Here is a 17,317-nt window from a genome sequence, read left to right as displayed (position 1 = left end):
CCCAGAGGAGAGAAGCTTGTCCAGAGCTCTGGTCAGAGCATTAGCCTAGGCAGATGCTCTCAATCACCTTTTCCTATCCGGAGGCCCTTGAAAGTGTCCTCCTAGTCTGTAAGGCACCTGAAATAGATGTTACTGATTAACCTCAGATGCTCCTTCTCTATTATAGTAAAAAGGGGATTTAACAGAACATGGTGAACAAGACACTTAGCTGTTTGTAATAAAGACATGCAAGATGCAAACATAAGCCCAAACATGGCTGAAAAAAGGACTTCATTTTCTCAGTAGCACCAGGGAACTTTCTCAGTAGCTATCAGGTCAGTTCCTCAGAAGCATATATGGAAAATGGCTGGGCTACAAACAAACATTAGCAGATCAAAGTGAGATCACAGCGAAACACCATCAACAGTCCTCATCAGAATAGCCTGTTGTCGCTCAAATAGTTTTGTTTAAAAGGCACAGGATTAAACCATGCCACGTAGAGCCCTCCCGCTTCAGTGTCACTGCCTGCTTCAAACTCGCTGACTACAAAACGTTTCAGGAATCACCTCGGTGGCCTCTACCAGCAGTGCTGATGCACAGCCTCTGCACGCCAGCTTTCCTCCAGGAAAAATACAACCGTGTGATGGTCTCTGTGCCCTCAAGTTAGCTGACCAGCTGGAATGGGAATAGTAAACAAACAGGCAATTCCTGCTACATAAACAGCATCCATAGCACACACCAAACTCTCTTCTCTGTGAAGCACCCACGACTGTTCAGGGGTTTTCAAGATATGGGCTCCTGGTTCCTCGACTCCAGCTCTGCAGGTCTGCCACTGTTTGACCCCGGGAACAACCAGATTGGTTGTTCACTGCTTCAGCCAGTCGGTTCTCCCAAGCCGTTCTGGTGTGGAGAGGAGCAAAACAACCCCATGAAACATTACTGCACCTCTTTTAAAAAGACAACCAACCTTTAATGCTGCAAGTGGCAGATCCTACACTCCTAGCTAGCTGGATTCAACCACAGAGGGCAGGCAGAACCCACACAGCCTGATCCCCAAAACACACAGATGGGAACTAAAAGAAATTCCGAACAGCCAAGTAAAACTCCACTTACATTCCGTATGGTATTACTAGGCTTGGTAACTGCTGCGATACATTAGTTACCTGAGAACAGACAGAGTTCAGGTCATTAAGAAAACCAGTACTTCTATACATGCTTGTTTTGTTTTGTTTTTTTTTTTAGGGCATGTGAAGTCCTCTGAAGGTTAACCAACCAACCAACCAAGGCCACAAAACCAAGCAGACACCTAGATACAGCTTCCTCTCAGTTTGTTTTATTTGGCAAAGTAGCAATTCAGACAGTTCACACAGCATTTATTCAAGCTTTTCAAATCTTCTGCATTTCAGTTTGTCCTCTTCTCCAAGTTTTTACTTCAGAACCATTGCTCCATCATGAAGGGGCTTTCCTTCTCCAATTCCTAAGCGTTACTCCTGGATAATCCTTTTCTGTCCAAGTACCTTGACTATCAGCACCCCCTTCAGTGGAAGGGCTGCGCTAATCCCAACAGCCTTGGTCCCTGAAGTGGTTCTCCCCCAAAGAAGCTGTTGCTGGGTCTCAGCTGTATCACCTCTTCCAAGGGTAGGCTAGCTTATCACACTGTGTCCAGAGACAAGAATTTGGATACAGTTGAGCTCGTATCTTTCATTTAACTGATTAAATTAGTGAGGAGATGTAAATAAAGCTGAACTCAAACCGAGTGATACAGTGACCAAAAGGTTGAACATTAGCATGCATGCATCATTTAAGATATTTCACTTCAACACCAAGAACTAGATTCACAGTCGATTGTGGGTTAGTACAAATTTGTCAGACGCAAGTGGGGTTTTCTGAATTGTATTGTCTAGAATACACACTATATTAATTCCTTTGCAAGATTAACCTCGTGCGTGTGCTCCCAGGCTGCCGTTGGGTCAGGAGGTGGTACATTAACTTCCCAACATCTAAATATATTAAGCAATACATATCTTTTACACAGGAATAGGACGGGATCTGCCTTCAAAAGGAAGGTTATTTAAAATGTTCCTCTTTCATATTCAGAGGCCTTTGAATTTCAACCTTTATGCTTTCAGGGATTAATCTTGTCACAAAATCATTGCTGTTCCACCATAAAAAGTCAATATATTTTTGCAGTGATCACTCTGGGTTCTTTTATGCAAGTTATTTTAGTCTATAATCCTTTCTACCATTAAAAAAGAAAATAATGATAACATGCTGTTTACTTTAATTCCTGGTTGCTCAAATCTGAGAAGATGACTCAAGATCCGCTTCCTCCCTTCCCAAAGCAGCCCACCTTATGGCACTGCTTTGCCATTTGCTGTTGACAGTTACAGCACTGAAACAGAAAACTTGAGGCAGAAAAAAAAAAAGGTTTATAGCCTTCCAAAAGTGAACAATTGCCAATCTATCTGTACTTACAAGTCCAGGGTTCATTGTTCCTCCTGCATGTATCATGGTTTCCTTGTGTGGCAATTAAAATTCATCTTCTAAAAAGCCAGAATTTTCTAACTGGTGCCCACAGTTAGAAAAATGAGAACATTAACAGAGCAAATGGCTTTGCCAAAAGCAACTTTCCTTTAGAACCAAACTGGAGTTGGTTTGGTTTTTTAATAAAGAATCTAGCAATCCCTATCTCGGTATTCTGCTACATACTGATCCTAGTCTTCCACACAAGCACACAACCTCCCTCTTGCTTTTACCTTAATTTGGCAAAGCAGCATTGTGTAAACTGTTCAGTGATTGGGACACAGCTTACATCGTATCTACGGTGTTAAGTCCATGTGTATCTCACCAGTAGTGAGCTATAAGCCAAAACAGAATTTCAAGACTCCACTGATTAATTTTAGAAGGATTACAACACACCTGTTGTGTCCAACTTGAACAGCCATGTTCGATAAGAGTGGCCACCCACCTCTGATGTTGTGAAGTTTAATATATATACAAATGCCTGGTTTTAAGGTAATAAAGCAGCTGATTGTATCTACTACATGCTAGTCTATGACACCATGTCAAAAGCTTAAAAAGGAAGTTCATCTCCTTTTAGTAGCATCTAGCAGACATTGGAAGACAGAAAACCTGGTATTGCCTACGTAGTGTAAGGTGCACAGAAGCAGTTTTATCAAGGAACACAGGAGCCAAGAGAAGTGAGTGTTCAAGTACCCCCTTCAAAATCAGAGTTCACAAGCTGTAGGTCTTGATCTGCAGTTTTGCAGAAATTCACTTTGAACAGACGAAAGTAAAATAAAGGCATGTTAAATAAAACAGTGCCCAGTAAAACTTTCCGCCATTTCTTTGTCAGATTTGCCTTGAGCAGCTAAAAAAATAAAACAAACACCACGCTTTTCCATGCTGATAACAGTAGAATGAAGTCCAAAACAAGCTGCAATGCTGTTGGTTTTCAAAAAGCTTTTAGAAGTGGAGATGAGCAGTCCACTGTAACACTATGTTTGGGTCAAGATGATGTAGCTTTTACAATTCATCCCTGTAGAAAGAAAACACATGCAGTTATGTTTCTCCTCCCTTTGGAAATCATATTTGAAAAGTTCTGATACTGAATCAGGTCACATTTAAGTGCTCATGCACATCAGCAAAACTTCAGAAATCAAGCATTCAAAAGAAAAAAGAAAACAAGAACAACTCAAAACCCAAAGGAAAGGCAACAGCAATCCCATATCATCTCGTACTGTTACATGATGTATCATGAAATACGGGTCCCTTTATTTTACACTGAATGGATCCTTTGCTTTGATGAACGTTCCCCACACCACACAGCTATTTACACAGCTACCTGTCATCCACACTGTTGGCTCCATGCTGACAAGAAACTGAGCCAACTTACTAGTCAGAGTATTGGCAAAAAACATTATTTGCAGCTGCCAAAAAGAGAACTTTTGCTTCAGCTGCAGTCTCTCAAGAAAGCTAGGAACGCAATCTCACATCAACATTGTGCAGTCTGTACCACCTACATCATCTATTTCACAAAGGGGCTTGAATAGCTCCCAATGGAGCTACTCTAAATCAGGAGTAGGTTATGGAAAGGGTGGAGGCAGCAGGTGCATGTGTTAAAGGAGACGCGAGTAGAGAAAGGATGCATCAAGAAGTCTCTCTAAATCATGAGGAATCTACAAAAAGCAGGGACATGTAAAACACACTGAAATAGGAAACCCATATTCCAAAAGTGAAATTATCATATATTTCTAAAGGATGGACTTTAATGCAAAATGTTCATAGAATCTGAAAGCTGTGCACTGGACCATTACGAATGTTCGAAAACTCAGAAGTGTTTGTTTCCCTCCCCCCCGCCCTTTGCAAGGCACAAGTGATCTATAAACCCCCAATGAGTTTGCTGCGATTTTTCTTCTAATAGGTACATTACCCTCATTAGCCAAAGCAGTGTCTGAATTAGGAAAAACTTCATTAATGTGATTGCTGGCTCAATAACCATAGTATTTTCAGCTGTCATGCAAACTAACCCACAAGAATATAGTGCTACATGCACACAGGCAAAAGCTTTAAAGTTACAAAGGCATTATCCTTCAGGAATCATATAGCATGGAACGACAGCATGCAAAACACTTTAGAAGCAACTGAAAAGGCTGCTGCAACTAGTGCTTAAATGACTAGCTCTCTATCAATGCAGCTGGGAGGCAAACCTTGTGATTTGTTAGTGATAAATATTTGCATTCTTTGCACTTTGCGCTGCCTTCTAATAGGGAGGTACTATTCACACAGCTTCAGACTGTTCCAGTAATTACAGAAAGCAGAGACAAAGCAGAAGAGGGAAGAACACATCTTGGCAGGGGTAAATAAAAATCTGTTTATAACCAAAGGTTTGGAATCTCTCCATATCTGCCTATTTCACAGAATGGGTATTTGCTTACTTTAAACAGATAAAAATAAATTAACATTTGATACTCAGTTTAAAATGCATTGCCAGTGAAATGAGGACAAGTACTTCATTCATCCTTAATGCTTTCAGGAGCTGCACCATCAGTTAAATATTTACAACTTCAAAAAGCGTGTGTAAGTAATGACTGCTACTATGGCTGGTTTATTCTCAGATGCCTAATTGCTGATGTGATTTGCATCCTGACTCCCATCATATACCCTCATAGCTTTGTAAAAGCCTGACCTTTTACTGTGACAAATAGTTCTTAAGCCTTTAAGCCCAAGCTAGATCCTCAACAAATTGTAAGCCCAAGAAAAAGACCATATTTACTCTGAAACTATTAAACATGATAATTTTACCTATTCACAGGCACTGGTAATGTTCTTGCATAATACTGCTAATGCACTTCATGACTTTGAAGTGTTTTTTTTTCTTTTACAAAATTGTATGTAGAATTTTACAAAATTTGTACGTAGAATTCAAATAAGCGATACCAACAGGCGAATGTTTTAATTGTTGGTAGCTCGCATTGCTTTAAGCTATTCCTGACAACATAATAATGTTCCTGTAAGTTATGTATATCCTAGATACCACTTGCAAAATAAAGGTTTTCATATTCTTATTAGAACATTTACTGTATTCAGGGGATCAGCTTCCCTCAAGAGATTTTTCACATGCTTTTCACTACTCATTAATCTAAAAACAGCACACCAGCCCAAAACAACCCAGGATGTAGGTGTTAAAATTACACAGCATTTATTTTCTACTGTTATGAGACGCTGAGCTTATATCTGCACTACTGGACTGTATATATTAGAAAACACAGAAAAGTCTTGGATCATCAGGCAGGTAACATTTTTCAGCTTTCCACCTAATGTGAACAGCTTATAGACTTAAATACATATTGCAAAGCAGTTGATTTGAACTTCAGCTATATGGATCAGAAGCTACCAAGCTATGAAATCTACCAGGTTACAATCACTGGTAAAAACCAATATAACTTGCCTCTCCTCCCAGCAGTAAAAGATCTGTCCTGACACAAAACTTAGAAGGAGACTCACAAGACAGCTATTTCCCTGTTAATAATATTCTGCTGTCCCCTACAGCCATAGCAAAGACAGACTAATTTTTATCTTTCTGCCTTTCTCCGGCCACAGCTATTTGCTGTGATTCTTACACAGCTCACTTAATTTCCTTCCACCTTCATATATGTACTCCTTCCAATCTGCTTACTAGCTTCTGCTTACTAAGCAATACATATACTTAGGTGTTAAGTCATCACAATAGACCTTCTCAGGTCCCTAGAATTCTAACAAGAGAATCACTTATCTAATATTGTCAATTGAGGCATCAAAGCAATTTTATAAGCTCAAGTTAAAGCAAATTGCAGAAGTCATTAGCTCAAACTTACTATTCTAAAAATAAATTTAAGAAACTTTGAAAAACATCTGCTTACTGATAGGGAAAACATATACACAAATATTCCACATATCCTATTGGGAGTATCCAACAATAAACTAAGAAGCATTCTCAAAAAAATCTAATAGGGAGAGTTTCAGATAAATAAAACCCCCCACAAAACACAAAAGAATCACAACCCTTAGCAACAATAAAAAATAACAGAAGTCTGGGATACACACAAGTCATGCAGTTTTGTGATCTGTCTCTTCCACTTTGGTGGAGAGCATTCAAATTAAATAGTTGAACAAGCATTTATAAATTTATCTGAAATCTGTAACTCACTCTTTTTTATCCACTTCAATTTTCTTGTCATTAGGCAGCATTTGACTTTCCCTTTTGGATACATCACTCATCTATGAAAAATATGCTGCCATTACTGATACTGTATTTCTAATTCATATGAGGCTACACTCCATTTCAGGAGCTATTCAGTGTTTCAGCAGCTGATTTTTTCTCCCTTTGTGATTTTAAAGGTAACTAAACACAATATTTAGACTTGTAGCATTTTAATCTGAAAAAGTGCTGTTATAAAGTATTTATTATTTGCTATGATCAATCATCAAATTGAGAGAGTAGGTTGAAATGACAAAAGAAAAGGAATCTTCTCTGCAACCTATTCTGTCAGTTACATCACGTGCATTTGTACATTATACATAAACTCTAAATTTAACCCCAAATATTATTGTGCAGAGATTCTTTTTGCCAAAGTAAAATAAAATCTTTAATCATAATCATTACTCTAAGGAATTTGAGGCAAACGATTCTTGCTAATTTTAATTGAAATTAGACAACTACCTCATTAGCGACGTTCAAAACACGGAGTAAGTTTCTAAGCAGAAATGTATTTAAATATTTCTTAATAGATCGTTTTTCCAAAAGGATGCTTAAACATGTTGTATGTATAGATAAGCAGGATACAGTAACAGCCCCAGTCTAGTCTCTGCAGTTTTTGCTGAAAGGTTAATATTGATATTTTTTATTTTATCAGCAAATATGAATTTAACATGACATTTACAAATAATTCCTACTAATGCAACATTCTAAGTTTAAAAAAGTAGTCTGATAACATTTTTAAACAGCTGTTTGAAAAAATCATCAAGAATTGCAACACAGACTCATTGCTAAGTGTTCCTTATGCTGTTACTCTCTTATTTCTCTTTGTATCAGAAATAGCATAGCCAACATGGCCAGGGCAGTAATCACTCTGCTTGTACTCAGCATTGGTGAGGCCACACCTCAAATCATACGTTCAGTTCTGGGCCCCTCACTACAAGACAGACATTGAGGTGCTGGAGCAAGTCCAGAAAAGGGCAATGAAGCTGGTGAAGGGTCTGGAGCACAAGTCTGATGAGGAACAGCTGAGGGAACTGGGATTGTTTAGTCTGGAGAGAAGGAAGCTCAGGGGAGAACTCATCACCCTCTACAACTACCTCAAAGGAGGTTGTAGTGAGGTGGGTGTTGGTCTCTTCTCTCAAGTAACAAGTGGCAATCACCTCAAGCTGTGCCAGGAGAGGTTTAGATCTGATATGATGAAAAATGTCTTCACTGAAAGGACTGTCAAGCACTGAACAGGCTGCCCAGGGAAGTGCTTGAGTCACCATCCCTGGAGGTACGTAAAAAGAGATGTGTAAGTGTGGTGCTTAGGAACACAGTTTAGTGGTGGACCCGTCCATGCTGGGTTAATGGTTGGAACTGATGATCTTGAAGGTCTTTTCCAATCTAAATAATTCTATGATTCTTTAAATCATCTTTCCATATAAGTAGTAAGTGAACTCTCTGAGAAGGAGAACCAGAGAGATGCCAATTCACACAAGAACTACCAATAAGGTAGCCAGTAAGTTGTCTTCTCAACTGTGCAGCACAAAAGGTCTTATCTCCTCCCTACTTACCAGCAAGGAAAAAAATAAATATTGGGAAGTTTTATGTGAAAGTATAAACATGTGTACCAGCATAATCACATGAGTAGGATCTACCTACTGCTGGATCTCTGGTATACTAATGCATTTAATTTTGTATCAGATAGGGTTCCTTTGTATATTCTACTTCCAAATGTCCCATGAAGTCGCATTTGAGAAGACTGACACTAATATTTCTGCAGCTGAACCCAAGCTAGAAAGTTACTGGATTTCTTTTAGTCCACAATATTTACAAAATGAGATTCTTTATTTAACACCACATCAATTTATTGAAATCCAAGGAGTCTTTTCTTTCCAGCTAGTCCCGATTTTCTTTTACTCAAAGTTCCAGTTTTATATAGTGATGAATGACACAAAACATCTGAAGGTAGGTTTGACCTCAAACACAACCTAGAGATCAAGTCACTGCTGCGCTTGTTTGTAAAGAGCACCTTGCAGCCCAGTAAGGAAGGGTACCAACTTCTCCAATATGTGAATGGCTAAGCAAAAATTTAAGCACCTTCTTTCTTGCCAACTGGAAGGTCTGCTAGCCTAGGAAAATACTGCTGGCCTCTTGACTGTATTTTGTGAAGGGACACCAATATTTCACATCATGAAAGTTACCTGCATTAGGAAAATACCTCTTTCATCTTTGAGGCTAGCATAGATAAGAACTGCTGACTTATGATTAGGACTTTCCTTAGCAACAGCTGGTTGACCATACACTTTGGACTCACCAATAGGGAAAAACAACAAAGACAGATGCGAACTCCTGTAAGGTCAGCAGTGAGGGCAGCTATTCTTGAGAAGGGAATGGGATTTTTGTCAGATCACAAAAAAGAACAATTAAAGAAGAAATAAACAGTACAAGAAGTGGACTTCTGAGATTTCCTTTAACAGAGATTTCCAAGTCAGAACCAAATTTAAACATACATAGGAAGAAACAGCCTCTGTGTCACTGCAGTGATCAAGGTCACTCTTCAGGCTAAGCACTTCTGATAACACCAGTGTATATTCTTAACATTTAAATTAAAAATAAAAACCTAGAAGCATTTCAGAAAATAAGAGAAACTGGTAAGAAAATCTGCGGAAAAGAACCCTACAATACTCTTGACTGAAGAAGGCTCAAAGATAATGTATTACTTCTTCCTGAGCTAGCAGAGAAAAGAGTACAAAATCGCACAGAATAGATGCAAAGACCTTAGAATTCTATTCACTACACCACCTTCAGCAGCAGCAAAGGATAACCACTGTCACTCCAGAAACTCTTCTTATAAATTGTGTTTATTGAACACACATTGCTGCTACAAAAAAAAAAACCCTCAAACAACAAAACCAAAACAATTGCTATTATAATCAGATCAGGCGCTAATTCAGAAAAAAGTTCTGTAAACCTCTCTGGACAAAGAAAGGCTTGAGAAGAACACTTTTCTAGAGTAAGCCGAGCACATGGACTCCAAACTTGAATAAAGTCCACTAAATTTTCAAGAGGAGGAAACTAAGCACAATGCAAAACTTCCAAAGCCTTACAAGAGGCAGGAAACCCCCGAGTACCACCCTGAGGCAATACTGGCAATATTCGAGGACAAAATATTCACTTGCATAACAAATACAAAATATCTGAATAACGAGCATGCTTCACAAGCTTTGAAACTAAGCAGGAACTCATTAAAGTCGTTCTAAGAGTAGTTTGTACATGGTGGCTATACAGTAATCCAAAAAACACTGAAATGATGTTTCAGTAAGCAGCAGTAATGTAAACTGCTTTGGTTGTACTTTGAATGAACATTTGGATAGCTTAAACTCTAAGTGTTCACATATCAGAACCAGAAGCTGTACTGCAGAATATCAAGCGGGGAAAAAAACTACCAAAGAAAAACCCAAAACAAAACAACACAACAAAGAAATAAACCAAAACCAAAATCTAAATACAGGAGTTGTAAAGCTCAAGAGGTGTTTTCAGAACTCAGTACACATCTAGGCACTTCATTTACACAGATAATACATTCATAAGGTTTTTCTGACAGGAAGCAAAACAGGACTGCTGCTTTGTTCATTTGCATACTAATGCCTAGTATGGTTTAAGCTGACAGCTGTGTTATATCTATGTTATTGGACATTCAATTCAGCAAACTGGGAGGGTTACTACCCCTAGAAAGGCCTTTGGAGTTTGCTGTGTTGGCAAACACAAATATATCCCCATCAGAGACAATGACAGACTTTTAATAACATGTCCAAGAAAAATTTCCAAACGCTACTCAACTATATAGGGGAAAAGGGTTTACCTTCTCCGCTTTCTGCTACTTGGGGCTGAGGGAAAAGTGCTTGCAAGATTATCTGTATTTCTCACAAAAGTCTTTACAAAGATTTTTCTTCATTTTTGACATTTCAGAAAAATAAAATTAAAAAAAAAAAAAAAGACACCCAATTACCACTAACTTACAGGAAAAAAAACAATATTTATTCTGAAGTAGTATTTTACACTTTACCCTGATTACTGGGCAAGCTCCTTATAAAAAGTTTATTAAAGGGAAGTTTCATTAAAAAAAAAAAAACAACCCTCTGTTGAAAACAACAAATAAACTTCAACACACCAAAGACTAAATAAAATATGTCTGAAAGAGACAAAGTGCAACACATGCAATATTTTTCTTCTGCTTTTAAATCAACTCAAACTTAGCATAACCTCCTTTTGGTGATGTAGTAATGCAGACTGAGTCACTTATGGCATGGAGCAGAAAGCAATGACAGCAGCAAAGGCAGGCCTTGCAGTCTATCTGCTTAAAATTCACACCCTTTCACCTTGTGTGTGTGTGGAAGAAGTAAGTGGAACAGAAAATCACTTCCACCTGGACCACTGCTTCTCTTTATCTGTTAAAGGCACATATATCACTCCCATCAGAGGCTTCATTTTGACACTGCCATCTTCTAGTTTGTCATACTGTTCGAGCATCTGGTTTCCCCCTGCAGGGCCAACTGGCAATATCAATCTTCCGCCAGGTTTTAACTGATCTATAAGCTAGAACACAACACAGAAATTAGAATGTAACCAGCCACTTCAGAGAAGCTGAATTCAAAGTTTGTTACATTAAGTTAACAGCTTTCCACCATTCATCTATCTACTATTATGCAGGATATAATTATTTCAATTAGGAAAAATAAAACCATGCTCTAGAAATAAGAGTACCTCAACAACATAATACAACAACTGGTATTACAGAAACACAGTAATTTCATGTAATTACAAAAGAAGGTAAAATAGTAATTAGACTGAGTTGGTTGCAGTTTTAGTTTCTGTGTAAGAGGGGAAAAATATGCAAATCCTGAATTATTTTTACAATAGATTCAATTTTTTTTAACTGCTAGTTTTAACTGTTTGATATTTATTGTGCATCAGTACAGGCCCACTGCCCAGCACTTCTGGGGTAACTGAACCCCAACTTGATCCTTGAACCTTCAGAATAAGATTTGAGATTTGTGACTTGTTTCTAAATTTATCTTCCTGGAATAATCTTAAGTTCTTTACAATACACTCACTACCCAACAGCTCCTCTTTCATTCTGTGAATGAAAGAGATCTTATAAAACTAGTCTAAAATATATGAATATGAGTAAGACAAGTAACAAGTAAGAAAGTATGTGAGAAAAATGCATGGATTAGACTTGCTTTCATAATTACATGAGGCAGCTGATCGCAGTAGTCTCAAGGAAAATTCAGTACTTCCCAGACACCATGGAAAAAAAAAACAATCTTAAGCCCTGTTACTAACAAAAGCTATAATTAAGAACTGTTTCATTCACTACTAAACTTTACATTACCTTTTTAATTGTCACCTATCAATACTTTGCTGGAAACACCACACCCCCACATATCCCAAAAGAAGAAAACCAAACCAACTGTCAGTGTCTGAAACTGTCTAACCTGTCTAGAGCACCTCAAACCTCCAGTCCTTCACTATCCCTTTAAAAATTCAGATTTAAGAAAAACTTTACTGGTATCTAGCATACTATAATCATGGTACATATTCCCATTCACTTGATAAAAGGAAGAGAAAAAAAAAAGTCTTCAAGAATGGACTTCAAGTATGCACACTCTGAAGTCCCTAGTTACTCTGGTTTCTTTAGGAAGAACTGGCCTGTAACCACTCAGAAGCTATGAACGCATGGCATCATCTGTATTTCCAGCTGAGCATGTTACTTTTCCAACAGGCTCGATACCTTGGAACTCGGGAAACAAATACTTAAATTACATAATTCAGTGTTTGATACAAATTTTTTTTTTTTAAATAAAATGTTCCAGTTCATTGTTGTAATAGAGTTGTGCACAAGTAATTTAAAAATCTTTATTTAGAGGAGAATTATTAGAACACACAGCTTTTGCAAACCAACAGGAAGCCAAATTGTAACAGAAACAAACCCCCCCACACCATACAGTAATTCCACACTGCCCACTGAAGCTCCCAGCAGTGTAAGTCTACCAAGTATTTTACATGTATACACGTATACATTATACATGTATACACACGTAAAACAGTCTTTACAGCTAAGAGAAATACAAAACATAAAAAACTTACTGCTTGGGGCACAACGGGTGCTGCTGCTCCTACATGAATTGCATCATAGGGAGCTTCTTCTGCATATCCCATTCTTCCATCTCCCACTGCAAAAGAATAGTTTTTTAACATTTTCAAAAGGAGTGGAGAAAACAGCTAACCTCCCATACCTATAAGGCAGATAAAATCTATGCTCAGATTTCAACTAAAATTCTGCTGAGCAGTAATAATAAGTCAGTTTAAAAACATTAACACAATTGCAAAATAGATGCAGCAAAACACCCTCATACATACATACATACACTTATAAAAAATATAAAATACTACAGAAATGCCTGAAATTAGAATGCATAGATTTGTAACAAAAGTTCTTGGAAATATGTGGTCCACCCAGAAAAGATACTTAAGCATTTATATGCCCTACCATTCCAATACAGGCAGCTTTTGCCCTCACTTACCCTCTTGGAACATATGCTTTGCTTTGCATTGCCTTCATGCACAACATTCTTAAATACAAGGCAATTAAATCTCATCAGCACACATCAGAAGACTCCAAAGGTGAGGAAAAGACAAAGCAAGTATTCACATAGGCTATACACCTATAACTGCACTACTAGTTAGAATGAAAATATACACATACTTCATAAATTAATGCAGTAACACACTAATCCCCATGCATCCCCCTTTGTCAGCAGATGGGTCTCACTACCCTTCCGGGACAAACATGGATAGCCACATCAGACACTCATCAGATCATGCTCCAGGTGGCTGCTTGGAAGTTATTAGGAGTAATTAAGTTATTCAGAGGGCAACCGATGCTGCTTCAAGAAGCTCCCTATTACAGATGTCTCACACCACTGCAGTTATGCAGGATGAAAGGAGAACAGATTGGTTTTTTTTCCAGCCATTAAAATGTAGCAAGCTAAACTAGACCCCAAGTGAAGCTTTGAAAGATGATAATGTGAATGTGGCATTCACAGTATTTACAGGAAACCAACAGGAAATTCAGAGCATGTTAGGCAAGCTCTCTCTGGAGTTACTTAGGAGCAAAAGAAGTGAGGCTAAACCATTCATAAATTCATACTCAGTGAGTGCTGAAGTCCTACTAATCAGCTAAGATGAAAAAGCAATGAAGCTAACAAACACAGTCCTCTTGCTCAGCACAAATAGTTGTTTGGGGTTTCCTGTCTTCAGACTGAACTTCGACTTCCATGCAATCACTATTATCAGAGCATAATCAAAAGGCTGAAGGAGTCAACAGAAGTTCTAAGACCCTGCCAGAGGCTGAAAATTTGTCAACTTCTTGCCTTCCAACAACTCAGAAGGCAGGAAAAATATATGGTGGCCATATCAGGTTTCATTTTGATCTCAGTGCTAGAGGGCCACCTGAACACTCACAGCACCCTCAAGTATCCAATAGTGTTCAGGAAGTTCTGGACAGCTCCTTTGAACAATCAGAATTGAGAAGTTTGCCACTTTTCATATCAGATTCTGAAACAAGACCCTTCAAAGACCTCCTACACCCAAAGCTTAAGGATACAGCACATTTTCTCAGTAGCTGAGAAGCCCCTTAAAAACTCAGTGACTTATTTCCTCACATCATCACTTCTGATCAGCACAAGTTTGGACCAAGGGCCACAGTCAGAAGCTGCCAAGCAAGAACTACCAGCGTTTCAAGAGAACTCATGACTATTGATCACCAGTTCCACTACGTCAACTTTTATTACTGTTGACAGTAGTGAAAGTTCCAGTATTTGCAGGGCTTCATCTCTGACTCTGCCAAAGTGGATTCAACTGGAACAACCACCTTAATGCAGTCAAGTATATAATTTATATTTGCTTATGTCTTAGTGGCACTGTTGTCCTGGTTTCAGCTGGAACAGAGTTAATTTTCTTCCCAGTATCTGGTGCAGAGCTGTGTTTCAGCTTTAGTCTGAGAACAATGCTGATAACACACCAATGTTTTAGTTGTTGCCAAGTAATGCTTACTCTGATCAAGGACTTTTCAGTCTCATGCTTTGCCAGCGAGGAGGGGCACAAGAAGCCGGGAAAGAGCAGGGACAGGATACCTGACCCGAACTAGCCAAATGAGTATTTCAAAAGGTTGGTGAGCAAGCAGCTGCATGGTACTTAGTTGCCAGCTGGGTTTAAACCAGGACAATTGTACACCTCCTCTAAAGAGGAAGAAGTGGTTTGTTACTGTATCAACTGCTGTCCATCAGAGAAGGCAATGGGAAAAGACTTCTTTAGCTCAACCATACAGATACTGCTTTGAATTGTTAGTTACACAAGGAGACAGACCCTCACTCCCTAACCTGCAGCAGTAGGCATTAGAAGTAGCAATCTCCAGTATGAATCTGTTGACAAAAGAGATTGTTAAATTGTGAAAGAAACTGCTAAGCTGAAAAAGAACACTTGTATTCTGCAACTCAAACACATCTTGTGTGCTGCCCAGGGAAGTCTCCATGTGACTTGTGCACATCTTATCACTTTACTGACAGTGGTAAAAAGGACCCAAAACATTTAAAACCCTTCACTCTTAGAATCAATAGTCCAAACCCTACCATCTTCAGAATGAGCACAAATACCAACAACAAATTCATGCTTCTTTGTATGCACCATGCACAGCATGCTCTTCACTTTTAACATCAACAAAAATTTCCAGACTACACTAGTCAGGTAGATACCCACTCACAATGGGAACACATTTTTAGATAGCCATAAGATTTTATTTTTCTTAATTAAAAAAAAATAAAAAAGTTGGCATTTATATATTCAATGTGATACAAATTATTCTATTATTCAATGTCCAAAGGGAAACAGCAGCCTAAATTTTGAGCTTGTGCTTGCATCTTAAGTAACATCCCCTGTTCTACTTAGATCTCTAGTTATATGCCACCTGTTAATGAAGTAATCACAGTGGTGGGTAATGGGTGGTGATGAGGAGGGAAGTAATGTCAGGACAGGACTTTATGACATAAAAGGGTTCTGTAGCTTGTTTTTGAACCTAAACCTGATCTTCTGATAGTGGTACTCAAGACTTCAGTGTCTCTATGTGGACTTGTTTTGCATGGAGTTGCATCACGAGCACAGAAACAGAAGAAAACTACTTCACTGTGGTTATAATACCCTCATCCCCTCTGGCTATGTCTGCATCAGCAAACAGTGCAATACAATAGAAGCAGATCTGTCCAGAAAAACAGCTTTTGCTGAGAACCTGATGTCCATGCAACATCAGCATTTCGGAATGACTGACTGCTCTGGTCTAGTTCTAGTCTTACTTGCTTAATATCCATTAACAAATCAAACTTATTTGGTTGCTTTTCAGAGCACATAATCCAGGCTAGTTTCATCCTAAAGAAATCAGAGTTTGTGCTCTCCAAGAGTACTCGCCTGTAAGTCAAAGTGTGGTGAGTGAAAGCAGTTGAGATTCACCTCAAAGGCACCCTTCTCATTTTAAGAGGAAAAAAAACCCCACCAAAACAAAACAAACCACACACCAAAAACAGCAAAACACCCCAGAAACTAATATAGATATAGCCAAAGTTATTTATTCCAAGTTCTCAGTGCTGTTCTATTACCGAGGTACCCAAAAATAATATTGTTGCTTCTGGAATGCAGTTACAGTATATGAGAGGTGTGGCAAAGCAATGGAGAGTGCCTGAAACATGCTTGTGGAAAGCCAGCAACTGACATACCTTCCATCATCAATTAACCCTGGGGATTTAGTTTTTTTTCTGCGTGTTGGGAAAGGTGGTGGTGTTTTAAAAAACAGCTCTGGATTCTAGCTCCACACCAAACTACTTTCAGAAATTAAGAGCATCAAGGTTTGTTGTATGTATGATCAGAAGCATAAGTCCAAATTCTTCTTGTACAGCAACAATGAAAATTATCTCCCTATTTCCCCTCTCCAGCGCAACAGACTCAGGATAATTTCATTTCCAAGAAAGTTAAAGGCATAAAGTGTTCTTAGTGAGGGGCACTGCATTTTTTTTACACATGTAGACTGCCTTATTTTGAAAAAAATAATAAACTTATTCAGAAAAGTCCCTCATTTACAAAAAAAAAAAAAATTACCAAGAAGCAGAAGGTAATTAAGGTAAGAGCCAAAGACCACAACCATTATTTTTCCAAACACTCTTGTAAGAAACCTCAAAAATACTCCAATCTTTAACTTCTTTTTTAAATTTAAAGGAAAGAATGATAATGAAGGGAATGCTTTCCTCCTGCCAGCTTTGTATCTTTCTTTTCTTTAAAGAAAACCAAACAAAAAAACAAAAACAACAAAAAAAACAAACCCACCCTTTTGTCAAAATAAGTATTATTTAAAACAATTCACTGTATAATTTTAGAGTTACTGAGAGGAAATAATGCTATCTGAATTACAGTAGTTTGGTGTCATTTAATCACTTCCCTAACATGCAAATACCATTAATTTTAAAAAGAAGTGAAAAACTTCAGTGATGCATACTGCCAGTTTGGTAC

At 38.2% G+C, this 17,317-nt stretch overlaps 1 protein-coding gene across 2 annotated transcripts in view; it reads right to left on the bottom strand.

The window, feature by feature from the left end:
• Positions 1 to 1,290: 1,290 nt before the first annotated feature.
• PCMT1 (protein-L-isoaspartate (D-aspartate) O-methyltransferase) overlaps positions 1,291 to 17,317 on the bottom strand; it is a 32,987-nt gene continuing 16,960 nt past the window's right edge. Inside the window, exons 6-8 of one of the 2 annotated variants that reach the window (XM_061471524.1) lie at positions 12,854 to 12,939; positions 11,083 to 11,299; positions 1,291 to 3,517 (exon numbers count right to left, since the gene is read on the bottom strand). In XM_061471524.1, coding sequence (XP_061327508.1) covers positions 11,120 to 11,299; positions 12,854 to 12,939 — 266 coding nt within the window. In that variant the 3' untranslated portion in view covers positions 1,291 to 3,517; positions 11,083 to 11,119. The remainder of the gene's footprint in view (positions 3,518 to 11,082; positions 11,300 to 12,853; positions 12,940 to 17,317) is intronic. The other variant, XM_061471523.1, reaches the window with a different exon arrangement.

This window comes from Pezoporus flaviventris, unplaced genomic scaffold (assembly GCF_033815535.1).
Source record: "Pezoporus flaviventris isolate CSIRO_AGI_PZ_B2104156 unplaced genomic scaffold, CSIRO_AGI_Pfla_v1 ptg000066l, whole genome shotgun sequence".
In the NCBI taxonomy this organism is placed as follows: Eukaryota; Metazoa; Chordata; class Aves; order Psittaciformes; family Psittacidae; genus Pezoporus; species Pezoporus flaviventris.
The sequence above is the reverse complement of the archived record's forward strand: the minus strand, read 5'-3'. Positions and strand labels throughout refer to the sequence as shown.